The sequence below is a fragment of the Trichomycterus rosablanca genome, chromosome 2, assembly GCF_030014385.1.
Source record: "Trichomycterus rosablanca isolate fTriRos1 chromosome 2, fTriRos1.hap1, whole genome shotgun sequence".
In the NCBI taxonomy this organism is placed as follows: domain Eukaryota; kingdom Metazoa; phylum Chordata; class Actinopteri; order Siluriformes; family Trichomycteridae; genus Trichomycterus; species Trichomycterus rosablanca.
This window is the reverse complement of record NC_085989.1, coordinates 58,599,268-58,614,126: the sequence shown is the minus strand read 5'-3', so window position 1 is coordinate 58,614,126 and position 14,859 is coordinate 58,599,268. Positions and strand designations below refer to the sequence as shown.

General features: G+C 41.6%; 1 protein-coding gene and 1 pseudogene across 1 annotated transcript; one reads left to right on the top strand and one right to left on the bottom strand.

The window, feature by feature from the left end:
- LOC134302895 (uncharacterized) overlaps nt 1–14,859 on the bottom strand; it is a 657,104-nt pseudogene that overhangs the window by 102,203 nt on the left and 540,042 nt on the right.
- Nucleotides 752–14,613, top strand: LOC134336146 (zinc finger protein 271-like). The gene is made up of 4 exons (XM_063018845.1): nt 752–882; nt 1,765–1,887; nt 4,451–5,406; nt 12,795–14,613. Exons 1-4 carry the CDS (start codon nt 777–779, stop codon nt 14,247–14,249), a joined length of 2,640 nt encoding a protein of 879 aa, XP_062874915.1. The 5' UTR covers nt 752–776; the 3' UTR covers nt 14,250–14,613.

Here is a 14,859-nt window from a genome sequence, read left to right as displayed (position 1 = left end):
TTTAAGAAATACAGGGTTGGTAAATAGGATTCAGTGTGAATGATTAAATATTGTAAATTATAATGAAGAGCACTGCAACCTGGATTAATAAAGCTAGATCTGGTGTGTGTATCTTCCCAGTGAGGGACTGGCAACCTGTCCAGGGTGTTTCCTACCTTTCGCCTAATTGGACTCACTGCAACCCTGAACAGGATAAAGCAGTAGTAAAACAAGAATGAATGAATTAATGTGGTGATATCAGTTTTCACACTGCAGTCCAGTAGGGGCGCTAATAAACCTGAACAAGATCAAAGCCCTCAGTTCAAAGAAGAAGAAGAAGAACAACAACAAAAGCTGCAGCAGCTGATGTGTTTGTACTAAAGTGAATCATCTGTAGGTAAAATATTTATTTATTTTTTATTACACTTTAATTATAAACTAAATTCTAATTGATAATAAAACTAGAGTTTATAATAAAATATTACTGTAAGGATTTGAGGAGCTTTAACTTCTCATTTAAGCACACAAACTGCTAGCTGTTCCGCTAACCGTTAGCATCACACATGATTCAGCACGGATGAACCGATTCATTTGAACCGATGCTGCAATCAATGATCGGAACTGATTCGGTTTATTCATTATTAAACGGTAACATTTTTATACATTATAACATTATATATATATATATATATATATATATATATATATATATATATATATATATATATATATATATATAATGTTTTATTAGCTTTGTTTACATGTTGTTTATCCATTTATTTATCAGATCTTTAGTGATGGAGTCAGCAGAGGAGGAACACGTCGCTCCTGTGGTTCTACAACATGAAGGATTCCAGATGAACATAATAATAAAGGAGGAAGATGAAGATGGAAGTTACTTCTGTAAGTAAATATGAAGCATGATGCCACTTTTCCATCAGACAGTGAGGTACAGTACAGTGTGGTACAGTACAGTATGGTACAGTATGGTACAGTACAGTATGGTACAGTACAGTGTGGTACAGTACAGTGTGGTACAGTACAGTATGGTACAGTACAGTGTGGTACAGTACAGTGTGGTACAGTATGGTACAGTACAGTATGGTACAGTACAGTGTGGTACAGTACAGTATGGTACAGTACAGTGTGGTACAGTACAGTGTGGTACAGTACGGTACAGTACAGTGTGGTACAGTATGGTACAGTACAGTGTGGTACAGTACAGTGAGGTACAGTACAGTGTGGTACAGTACAGTGTGGTACAGTATGGTACAGTACAGTGTGGTACAGTACAGTATGGTACAGTACAGTACGGTACAGTACAGTATGATACAGTACAGTATTGTACAGTACAGTGTGGTACAGTACAGTATGGTACAGTACAGTAAGGTACAGTACAGTGTGGTACAGTACAGTACGGTACAGTACAGTATGATACAGTACAGTATTGTACAGTACAGTGTGGTACAGTACAGTATGGTACAGTACAGTGTGGTACGGTACAGTAAGGTACAGTACAGTGTGGTACAGTACAGTATGGTACAGTACAGTATGGTACAGTACAGTGTGGTTAGTATTGGAGTCACTAATCAGTAGAAATAATAAGAGAATGTGGATAGTGGGATTAGAACCTATACTGTACCGTACTGTCCTGTGCTGATACACTCCAGTCTGGATTTAAGTTTTAATCTGACTAGGAATTTTTTGTGATTGGAAAACCAAACCCACAACCTTCAGTTTCCTCCAGTTGTTGAGTTTTTTCTTCACATATTGATGGAATTTCAGGTGAAGGATCCATAATCCCTGTGGAACTCGTCACCTCTGAGGAAGAGGACCCAAAAGAGGACCCAAAAGACCAACAGTGTGGAGGTTTTCAGACGAAGCCTGTGAAGAAGGAAGAACCTGAAGGTAAAGATGAACTCAGTAAGAGGTTTCTTGATGCATTTGCATTAACACCACCACTACTACTGCCTCTATTACTACTACTGATATTCAAGGATTCCAATATTGTCCACCACAGCTGTAAATGTGCACCACCACATATACAATGACACCGGTGATCAGGTCCATATGCAAATCACAATGATCATTAATTACAATGGCCATGTGTGCCTTTCACATATAATTGGGGTATAGCTCCTATTACGGCGTTGTAAGATGGTGAGAGATGTACTCTCAGGCCCCCCTCGGTTCAGAGATGGTCGTTCCCTCTTCACATAGACGGCCTCTTTGACTCCTCGTTCAAACCAGCGTTCCTCCTTGTCAAGGATCTGCACATCGTTATCATTAAATGAGTGGCCACTGGCTTGCAGGTGAGTGTAAACCGAGTCCTGGCCAGAAGAAGTCGATCTTCTATGTTGGACCATCCATTTTGCCAGTGGCTGTTTAGTTTCCCCGATGTACAGTTCCGGCACGTAACAGCATACACTATGTTACTCTGTTTGTGTCGAGGAACCCGGTCCTTAGGGTGAACTAATTTCTGGCATAGCGGGTTTTGAGGTTTGAAAGCAACTGAAACACGGTGTTTGAAGAATATCCATCTCAATTGTTCTGCTACTCCCGCCACATACGGAATCACCACTGGTTTGTGCTTAGACCGCGGTTGTTCTTCTCCTCCCTTCAATCCACTGGAGCCATGTTTGGGCATTTTTCCCGCTTTTACGAATGCCCACTTGAGGTAACCACATTCACCCAGGGCCTTCTTGACATGAGCTTTCTCTCTATCCTTGTTTCTGTGTCCTGTATACGTCCACTGTTAAAGTGGGGCCAAAAAGTATTTAGTCAGCCACTGATTGTGCAGGTTCTCCTACTTAGAAAGATGAGAGAGGTCTGTAATTTTCATCATAGCTACACTTCAACTATGAGAGACAAAATGAGAAAGAAAAATCCAGGAAATCACATTGTAGGATTTTTAAAGAATTTATTTGTAAATTATGGTGGAAAATAAGTATTTGGTCAATAACAAAAGATCAACTTAATACTTTGTAACATAACCTTTGTTGGCAATGACAGAGGTCAAACGTTTCCTGTAAGTCTTCACCAGGTTTGCACACACTGTAGCTGGTATTTTGGCCCATTCCTCCATGCAGATCTCCTCTAGAGCAGTGATGTTTTGGGGCTGTCGCTGGGCAACACGGACTCCACAAATTTTCTATGGGGTTGAGGTCTGGAGACTGGCTAGGCCACTACAGGACCTTGAAATGCTTTTTACGGAGCCACTACTTTGTTGCCCGAGCGGTGTGTTTGGGATCATTGTCATGCTGGAAGACCCAGCCACGTTCCATCTTCAATGCTCTCACTGATGAAAGGAGGTTTTGGCCTGAAAATCTCATGATACATGGCCCCGTTCATTCTTCCCTTAACACGGATCAGTCGTCCTGTCCCCTTTGCAAAAAAACAGCCCCAAAACATGATGTTTCCACCCCCATGCTTCACAGTAGGTATGGTGTTCTTGGGTTTTTCTTCTTCCTCCAAACACGACGAGTTGAGTTTTTACCAAAAAGTTCCATTTTGGTTTCATCTGACCACATGATATTCTCCCAATCCTCTTCTGGATCATCCATATGCTCTCTGGCAAACTTCAGACGGGCCTGGACATGTACTGGCTTAAGCAGGGGGACACGCCTGGCACTGCAGGATTTGAGTCCCTCTCGGCGTAGTGTGTTACTGATGGTAGCCTTTGTTACTTTGGTCCCAGCTCTCTGCAGGTCATTCATCAGGTCCCTCCGTGTAGTTCTGGGATTTTTGCTCACCATTCTCATGATCATTTTGACCCCACGGGATGAGATCTTGACCCCAAGGGAGATTATCAATGGTCTTGTATGTCTTCCATTTTCTTACAATTGTTCCCACAGTTGATTTATTTACACCAACCTGCTTGCCTATTGTAGATTTACTCTTCCCAGCCTGGTGCAGGTCTACAATTTTCTTCCTGGTGTCCTTCGACAGCTCTTTGGTCTTGGCCATGGTTGAGTTTGGAGTCTGACTGTTTGAGGCTGTGGACAGGTGTCTTTTATACAGATAACGAGGTCAAACAGGTGCCATTAATACAGGTAACGAGTGGAGGACAGAAGAGCTTCTTAAAGAAGAAGTTACAGGTCTGTGAGAGCCAGAAATCTTGCTTGTTTGTGGGTGACCAAATACTTATTTTCCACCATAATTTACAAATAAATTCTTTAAAAATCCTACAATGTGATTTCCTGGATTTTTTTTTCTCATTTTGTCTCTCATAGTTGAAGTGTACATATGATGAAAATTACAGACCTCTCTCATCTTTTTAAGTAGGAGAACTTGTACAATCAGTGGCTGACTAAATACTTTTTGACCCCACTGTAAATGATGCCCGATTCTTAAACAAATGCAGGGCCGTTTCAGGTTTCAAATCGGATGGATAACAAACACTGACATAACTTTACTAACAGTGTTTATTATTTATAATGTTATAAATGTATTTTATTATTTTCTGCTTCAGAACTGAACAAGGATTTCTCCTGCTCCGCATGTCCATGTTCCTCTACAACCCAAAATCACCTCCACAATCACATCAAGAGCTGCAACCATGATAAATATGATACTCTGGTGAAGATTAAGACTGAACATGAGGATCTGATGCCTACCAGAAGCTCCAGTAATCAGCAAACGTCCTCTGGTACTGTCAGCATTAACACCTCTCTCAGTCACACACAGAAAGGAAACGTCTGCTCACAGTGTGGGAAGAGCTTCAGGTTCCTGAGTGGTCTCAAAGTACACCAGCGCATTCACACTGGGGAAAAACCGTATCAGTGCTCACAGTGTGGGAAGAGTTTTAATGACCAAAGTCATCTCAAAGTACACCAGCGCATTCACACTGGAGAGAAACCGTATCAGTGCTCACAATGTGGAAAGAGTTTTAATCATCAGAGTGCTTTCAACAAGCACCAGCGCATTCACACTGGAGAGAAACCGTATCAGTGCTCACAGTGTGAAAATAGTTTTAGTAGACAGAGTTATCTCAAAGAACACCAGCGCATTCACACTGGAGAGAAACCATATCAGTGCTCGGAGTGTGGTAAGAGTTTCAATCGCCAGAGTGCTCTCAACATACACCAGCGCATTCACACCGGAGAGAAACCGTATCAGTGCTCAGAGTGTGGGAAGAGTTTTAGTTGTCAGAATAATTTCAAAATACACCAGCGCATTCACACCGGAGAGAAACCGTATCAGTGCTCGCAGTGTGGAAAGAGTTTTAATCATCAGAATGCTTTTAAAGTACACCAGCGCATTCACACCGGAGAGAAACCGTATCAGTGTATACAGTGTGGGAAGAGTTTTAATGAACAGATTCATCTCAAAGAACATCAGCGCATTCACACTGGAGAGAAACCGTATCAGTGCTCACTGTGTGGAAAGAGTTTTAATAGACAGAATCACCTTAAAAAACACCATCGTGTTCACATTGGAGAGAAACTACATCAGTGCTCACAGTGTGGGATCTGCTACGCTCATCTATCAACCCTTACGAAACATAAGTGTGACACATCAAATTAATAAATGGTTGAATTGTTTAAACCACATTCCCGAAGCAGTCAGTAAGATATCCTTTATTTGTCATATATACATATACAGATGTACAGTACAATGAAATTCTTTCTTCGCATATCCCAGCTGGTGTTGGAAGCTGGGGTCAGAGCGCAGGGTCAGCCAACTTACGGCGCCCCTGGAGCAGACAGGGTTAAGGGCCTTGCTCAAGGACCCAACAGTGGCTACATAGCAGAGCCTGGATTTGAACCGCCAATCTTCCGGTTGATAGCCCAAAGCTCTACCCACTATGCTACCACAGGCCCCAGTAGCTGTTCTTATTGATGTAGCAGCAGTCTTTTGGTGCTCAGGTGGTGCAGCTTTAAAACACGCTAGAACACCGGAGCTGACATCTGAAGCTCGTTGGTTTGAATCTCAGCTCTGCTACCTGTTAAAGAGAGGGTGCCGAAGGGGATTCCTCTTAACTGATGCAAGTACGACCTCTGCTGGCTGATCGTGTGTTAGTCAAGGTTCTCCTCAGTCAGAGTGGAGGTCAACATCAGTAGAGAGAAAGCATTAAGCAGTTGGGTAATTGGGTAAATTTACACTGTATTTTGCATGTTTGCATTGTAGTTTTCGCATTACATATACAAGAGTAATGTTGCAGGTTTATAGTGATCGTAGTGGTAATAAATCAATGTGATATTTTTATTTTCAATACAGAATTATGTGATGTCATTGTATTGTTTAAATGTTAATGATTTGTTGTTATTAGATGATAACTGTACCCTCTATAAATGTGGCTACAAAATAAATAAAAGGTTTTTTGTATTTTTTTTTCCACTTCAAGCTGTTGTAAGTACACTCTAAAAAATAATACATTGGGTCAACAAAAAAAATTAAGGCAGCATTTTACATGAGTCTTTTTGAGTTATGCCAACTGCTCATTTACATGTTTGTTGACTAGCTCCTAGCATTGCACTGAATCTTTTTTTCACCCAGCTTGTGCTTCTTTCTCAGTAATGTCAGTCTTTCTGAATAGTCAACAAAGCAAAGACAATATGGCATTAGAACTTTTATTCTGCACTGTGATTTCACATCACGTTGCACTCAAAGCATAAAAAAGAAAGAAACTTAAATATTTGGCCTCCTGTACACCATCACAAAACACTTACGAGCCTTCGATTGATACTGCTAATTGTGAAACGATCTAAACAATGATACAGGAGCATGGGAACATGAATTATTACCAAGACTGGATGATTAGTGACTTATTTAATATGAAAGTCACAGAACGCATCTACTTTAACATTCCAAGTGGGCAACAATAAAAACTAGGAAAAAACATCACCACTTCTGTAAAGTGTTTGAAGCAGTTATAACACAATCTATGGCAGACTTAAGAAAAGGGGAATTCCAATTTGTCCATGTGGGCGGGGCAAATTTAAAATACTGAGAAAATTAAGTTGTACAGTGTATGTATTTAAGTTGCTAGAAGCTCAGGTAAGTCATTGTAGTGTGTTGAAACAACACATAATTTGTGCGTCATCAGAACTCAGTAAAATGTGGTCGGAAAAAAATCTTGAATGATGATGATGGGCGATCACTTAAATGTTTGGTGAAATCAGATTGCCGGCTAACCGGCAAAAACGGCTTCAGTTTGCTAGGGAGCATAAAGATTGGACTCTGGAGAAATGGAAGAAGGTCATGTGGTCTGATGAGTCCAGATTTACCCTGTTCCAGAGTGATGGGCGCATCAGGGTAAGAAGAGAGGCGGCTGAAGTGATGCACCCATCATGCCTAGCACCTACCGTACAAGCCTGTGGGGGCACGGGCATATTCCAAGATAACAATGCCAGGATTAATCGGGCTCAAATTGTGCTTCAGGGAGCATGAGACATCATTTTCACACATGGATCGGCCACCAGAGTCCAGACCTGAACCCCATTGAGAGTCTTTGGGATGTGCTGGAGGAGACTTTGCGCAGTGGTCCAAATCTCCCATCATCAATACAAGATCTTGTGGAAAAATTAATGCAACTCTGGACAGAAATAAATGTTGTGACGTTGCAGAAGCTTGTGGAAACGATGCCACAGCGAATGCGTGCCGTAATCAAAGCTACAGGCGGTCCAACCAAATATTACAGTGTGTGACCTTTTTTTTGGCCAGGCAGTGTATTTAAGTATTGGCTAAAGGCCACATGTATTACTTTTTAGAGTGTAATTGTGGGAAGATTTAGAAGAGGAAGGAGTTCAATAGATGACCTTGTCAATATAAAATTATACATTAGAGATGTATGTACCCTTCCTATACCCTTTTTTGCCTTGCATTCTTTCTTTAATTACCTTATGTAGCAGAGTGAATTGGACCCACCGCAACCCTGAACAGAATAAAACGGTAGTAAAACAATGAATGAATGAATGTGTTGGTATCAGTTCTCACACTTCTGTCCAGTAGGGGCGCTAATAAACCTGAACGTTGTAGATCAACCATCTCAATTCATACAGAAGAACCAAGCCCCAAGCTGCAGCAGCTGATCTGTTTGGACTACAGTGGATCATCTGTAAGTAAAATATTCATGTATTTTAATTGCACTACATTCTAATAAAACTAGATTTTATAATAAAATATTAATGTGAGGATTTGATGAGCTTCAACTTCTCATTAAAGCACACAAACTGTTAGCTGCTCCGCTAACTGTTAGCGTCACACATGATTCAGTACTAATGAACCGATTCATTTGAACAGATCCAGCAAAATTAATCAATTGATCGGATTTGATTCAGTTTATTCATTATTAAACGTTAAAATCTTTTTTAAAACGCGTCAAGTGCTTTTAGCTTTGTTTACATGTTGTTTATCCGTTTATTTATCAGATGTTTAGTGATGGAGTCAGTAGAAGAGGAACACGCCGCTCCTGTAGATCTACAACATGAAGGATTCCAGATAAAAATAATAAAAAAGGAGGAAGATGAAGATGAAAGTTACTTCTGTAAGTAAATATGAAGCATGATGCCACTCTTCCACCAGACAGTGAGGTACAGTACATTGTGGTGCAGTACTGTATGGTACAGTACAGTGAGGTACAGTAAAGTGAGGTACAGTACAGTGAGGTACAGTACAGTGTGGTACAGTACAGTATGGTACAGTACAGTGAGGTACAGTATGGTACAGTACAGTGTGGTACAGTACAGTATGGTGCAGTACAGTGAGGTACAGTACAGTATGGTACAGTACAGTGTGGTGCAGTACAGTGAGGTACAGTACAGCATGGTACAGTACAGTGTGGTACAGTACAGTATGGTACAGTACAGTGAGGTACAGTACAGTGTGGTACAGTACAGTGAGGTACAGTATGGTACAGTACAGTGTGGTACAGTACAGTATGGTACAGTACAGTGAGGTACAGTACAGTGTGGTACAGTACAGTGAGGTACAGTACAGTGTGGTACAGTACAGTATGGTACAGTACAGTGAGGTACAGTACAGTATGGTGCAGTACAGTGAGGTACAGTACAGTATGGTACAGTACAGTGAGGTACAGTACAGTATGGTACAGTACAGTATGGTACAGTACAGTGTGGTACAGTACAGTATGGTACAGTACAGTGAGGTACAGTACAGTGTGGTACAGTACAGTATGGTGCAGTACAGTGAGGTACAGTACAGTATGGTACAGTACAGTGTGGTACAGTACAGTGAGGTACAGTACAGTATGGTACAGTACAGTGTGGTACAGTACAGTATGGTGCAGTACAGTGAGGTACAGTACAGTGAGTTTCAGTACAGTATGGTAAAGTACAGTATGGTACAGTACAGTGTGGTACAGTACAGTGAGGTACAGTACAGTGAGGTTCAGTACAGTATGGTACAGTACAGTGTGGTACAGTACAGTATGGTACAGTACAGTGAGGTACAGTATAGTACAGTACAGTATGGTACAGTACAGTGAGGTACAGTACAGTATGGTACAGTACAGTGAGGTACAGTACAGTGTGGTACAGTACAGTATGGTACAGTACAGTGAGGTACAGTACAGTATGGTACAGTACAGTGAGGTACAGTACAGTGTGGTACAGTACAGTATGGTGCAGTACAGTGAGGTACAGTACAGTGTGGTACAGTACAGTATGGTGCAGTACAGTGAGGTACAGTACAGCATGGTACAGTACAGTGTGGTACAGTACAGTATGGTACAGTACAGTGAGGTACAGTACAGTGTGGTACAGTACAGTGAGGTACAGTACAGTATGGTACAGTACAGTGTGGTACAGTACAGTATGGTACAGTACAGTGAGGTACAGTACAGTGTGGTACAGTACAGTATGGTACAGTACAGTGAGGTACAGTACAGTATGGTACAGTACAGTATGGTACAGTACAGTGAGGTACAGTACAGTGTGGTACAGTACAGTACAGTATGGTGCAGTACAGTGAGGTACAGTACAGTATGGTACAGTACAGTGTGGTACAGTACAGTATGGTGCAGTACAGTGAGGTACAGTACAGTATGGTACAGTACAGTGTGGTACAGTACAGTATGGTGCAGTACAGTGAGGTACAGTACAGTGAGGTACAGTACAGTGAGTTTCAGTACAGTATGGTAAAGTACAGTATGGTACAGTACAGTGTGGTACAGTACAGTGAGGTACAGTACAGTGAGGTTCAGTACAGTATGGTACAGTACAGTGTGGTACAGTACAGTATGGTACAGTACAGTGAGGTACAGTATAGTACAGTACAGTATGGTACAGTACAGTGAGGTACAGTACAGTATGGTACAGTACAGTGAGGTACAGTACAGTGAGGTTCAGAACAGTATGGTACAGTACAGTATGGTACAGTACAGTATGGTACAGTACAGTGAGGTACAGTACAGTATGGTACAGTACAGTATGGTACAGTACAGTGAGGTACAGTACAGTGTGGTACAGTACAGTATGGTGCAGTACAGTGAGGTACAGTACAGTGAGGTACAGTACAGTATGGTACAGTACAGTGAGGTACAGTACAGTATGGTACAGTACAGTGTGGTACAGTACAGTGAGGTACAGTGTGGTACAGTACAGTATGGTACAGTACAGTGAGGTACAGTACAGTATGGTACAGTACAGTATGGTACAGTACAGTGAGGTACAGTACAGTGTGGTACAGTACAGTACAGTATGGTGCAGTACAGTGAGGTACAGTACAGTATGGTGCAGTACAGTGAGGTACAGTACAGTGAGTTTCAGTACAGTATGGTACAGTACAGTATGGTACAGTACAGTGTGGTACAGTACAGTGAGGTACAGTACAGTGAGGTTCAGTACAGTATGGTACAGTACAGTGTGGTACAGTACAGTACAGTATGGTACAGTACATTGTGGTGCAGTACAGTGAGGTACAGTACAGTGAGGTACAGTATGGTACAGTACAGTGAGGTACAGTACAGTGTGGTACAGTACTGTGTGGTACAGAACAGTATGGTACAGTACAGTGAGGTACAGTACAGTGAGGTACAGTACAGTATGGTACAGTACAGTGAGGTACAGTATGGTACAGTACAGTGAGGTACAGAACAGTATGGTACAGTACAGTGAGGTACAGTACGGTACAGTACAGTGAGGTACAGTACAGTATGGTACAGTACAGTATGGTACAGTACAGTGTGGTACACTACAGTGTGGTACAGTACAGTATGGTACAGTACAGTGTGGTACAGTACAGTATGGTACAGTACAGTGAGGTACACTACAGTGTGGTACAGTACAGTGTGGTACAGAACAGTATGGTACAGTACAGTGAGGTACAGTACAGTATGGTACAGTACAGTATGGTACAGTACAGTGAGGTACAGTACAGTGTGGTACAGTACAGTACGGTACAGTACAGTGTAGTACAGTACAGTATGGTACAGTACAGTGTAGTACAGTATGGTACAGTACAGTGTAGTACAGTACAGTATGGTACAGTACAGTGTGGTACAGTATGGTGTGGTACAGTACAGTATGGTACAGTACAGTATGGTACAGTACAGTATGGTACAGTATTGTACAGTACAGTGTGGTACAGTACATTGTGGTTAGTATTGGAGTCACTAATCAGTAGAAATAATAAGAGAATGTGGATAGTGGGATTAGAACCTGTACTGTACCGTACTGTCCTGTGCTGATACACTCAAGTCTGGATTTAAATTTTAATCTGTACTGGTGAGAACTACATTACCCAGAGTTCTGTGGGTGGGTTAAAAGGAAGTGTAAGGAGAGTTTGGAAGATAAATAAAGAGAGCTGTGAGCTGTGTTACAACACGGGTCTCTGCATGAGTTAAATATAAGATACTTATACATAATCTAGTTACGATTTATTTGTGATTGGAAAACCAAACCCACAACCTTCAGTTTCCTCCAGCTGTTGAGTTTCTTCTTCACATATTGATGGAATTTCAGGTGAAGGAACCTCAATCCCTGTGGAACACGTCACCTCTAAGGAAGAGGACCAACAGTGTGGATGTTCCCAGATGAAGCCTGTGAAGAAGGAAGAACCTGAAGATGAAGATGAACCCAGTAAGACTTTTCTCTTGTAGCATTAGTCCCACTAACACCACCACCGGTACTACTAATGCTACCACTTCTACCACCACCACTATACTATCATTACTTCTGCCTCTATTACTACTACAAATACTAATATTCAGATGTGCACATCCCAGTGAACGCATGTTTCCAATACCTTGTCGTGGACGTACACTAAATGTACCAGAATTTTGTATCTCCAATTGTATCTCCAATTCACCTCACTTGCATGTTTTTGGAGGAAACCCATGCAGCCACACCGAACCCATGACCTTCTTGTTGTGAGGTGACAGTGCTACCCACTGAGCCACCGTGCTGCCCCCTTAATGTTAGTAGAAAATTACTAATACAGGATGCATCACGTAACAGTACATTAGCACAGGATCGCAGTTGAACAATTACTAACAGTGTATCATTTATAATGTTATAAATGTATTTTATTATTTATAATGTTATAAATGTATTTTAATGTCTGCTTCAGAACTGAACAAGGATTTCTCCTGCTCCTCGTGTCCACGTTCCTCTACAACCCAAAATCACCTCCACAATCACATCAAGAGCTGCAACCATGATAAATATGATGCGCTGGTGAAGACTAAGACTGAACATGAGGATCTGACGCCCACCAGAAGCTCCAGTAATCAGCAAACGTCCTCTGGTACTGTCAGCATTAACACCTCTCTCAGTCCCACACAGGAAGAAGGGAAGGTCTGCTCACAGTGTGGGAAGAGCTTCAGGTTCCTGAGTGATCTCAAAAGACACCAGCGCATTCACACTGGAGAGAGACCATATCAGTGCTCACAGTGTGGGAAGAGATTTATTACACAGAGTCATCTCAGAGAACACCAGCACATTCACACTGGAGAAAAACCGCATCAGTGCTCACACTGTGGAAAGAGTTTTACGTATCATAGTAATTTCAAAATACACCAGCGCATTCACACTGGAGAGAAACCACATCAGTGCTCCCAGTGTGGAAAGAGGTTTAATTATCAGACTGAGCTCAAAACCCACCACCTCAATCACACTGGAAAGAGACCGTATCAGTGCTCACAGTGTGGGAGGGGTTTTAATCAACAGAGTCATCTTAAAACCCACCAGCGCATTCACACTGGAGAGAAGCCGTATCAGTGCTCACAGTGTGGGAAGGGTTTTATGAAACAGATTCATCTAAAAATACACCAGCGCATTCACACCGGAGAGAAACCATATCAGTGCTTACAGTGTGGAAATAGTTTTATTAGACAGAGTGACCTCAAAACACACCAGTACATTCACACCGAAGACAAACCGTATCAGTGTTCACAATGTGGGAAGAGTTTTGATCGAATAACTAATTTTAAAATACACCAACGCATTCACACTGGAGAGAAACCCTATCAGTGCTCACAATGTGGTAAGAGTTTTACTCAACAAAGTAATCTTAAAAGCCATCAGCGCATTCACACAGGAGAGAAACCGTATCAGTGCTCTCAGTGTGGAAAGAGTTTTACTTGTCAGGGCACTCTCAAAATACATCAGCGCATTCACACTGGAGACAAACCCTATCAGTGCTCCCAGTGTGGAAAGAGTTTTAATAATCAGAGCGCTCTTAAAGAACACCAGCGCATTCACACTGGAAAGAAACCGTATCAGTGCTCAGAGTGTGGAAAGAGTTTTAATAAACATACTTATTTTAAAGAACACCAGCGCATTCACACCGGAGAGAAACCGTATCAGTGTTCACAGTGTGGAAATAGTTTTATTAGACAGAGTGAGCTCAAAGTACACCAGCGCATTCACACTGGAGAGAAACCATATGAGTGCTCACATTGTGGGAAGAGTTGTAATACACAGAGTAATCTCAGAATACACCAACGCATTCACACTGGAGAGAAACCCTATCAGTGCTCACATTGTGGAAAGAGCTTTAATCAACAGAGTCATCTTAAAGCCCATCAGCGCATTCACACTGGAGAGAGACCCTATCAGTGCTCACAGTGTGGAAAGACTTTTAAGCAGCAGACAGGTCTCACAATACATCAGCGCATTCACACAGAAGAGAAACCCTTTCAGTGCTCACAGTGTGGAAAGAGTTTTACGCAACAGACCGGTCTCAAAATACACCAGCGCATTCACACCGGAGAGAAACCGTATCAGTGCTCACAGTGTGGGATCTGCTTCGCTCATGAATCGACCATTAAGAAACATAAGTGTGACACATCAAATTGTACCAAATAAACTATTGAATTGTTTAAACCACATTTCTAAAACAGTCAGTAGCTCTTCTTATTATCGTCGAGTCACGGACCTTTTTCTGTGGACATTCAGACTCGTATCTCTCAACGACCATCTGCCGATGTCAAGATCTCCCCTGGGAGCCAAGAGGCACCAGGTACCCCGAACTCTGGGTAAACTGTTGGAAGCTGTTTACACCTACACACACACACACTCACTCACTCATGCAATTGCTCCAGTTTATGTTCTAACCATTAATGAATCTTATTCTTCTCAGGTTAGAACCTCATAACCCAAGTTCTAGTGTTAGAATTATTTTATGCATTATTATCCCCAATGAATGAATGTTGTTCTAAACTGTATCTGTATGGCATGTTAAATCTTGTATGAATTAGTTGTTTTATTATTCACTTATTAAACTGTGTTTGTTGTGGACTCCAATTCCAATGGACTGGTAATCGAAGTGATGTATGCTGAAGCTGCAGAACATATCTGATATTATGATCTGTCTTGTTAATAAGAGTGAACTTGTATCAGAGTGTATCAAGAATTAACAGATTAATTCAAGAACCCAGATTAGAATGGTCATTTTGAAGATGTATCTATTGCGCCT

What these genes read in the sequence shown, in the direction of transcription:
- LOC134336146 (XM_063018845.1), top strand. Translation starts at nt 777, where the DNA reads ATGGAGTCAGCAGAGGAGGAACACGTCGCTCCTGTGGTTCTACAACAT. An exon ending in GAAGAAGGAAGAACCTGAAG is followed by an intron (nt 1,888 to 4,450) that starts GTAAAGATGAAC and finishes TTTCTGCTTCAG; the next exon opens with AACTGAACAAGGATTTCTCC. An exon ending in ACCTTAAAAAACACCATCGT is followed by an intron (nt 5,407 to 12,794) that starts GTTCACATTGGA and finishes AAAAGACACCAG; the next exon opens with CGCATTCACACTGGAGAGAG.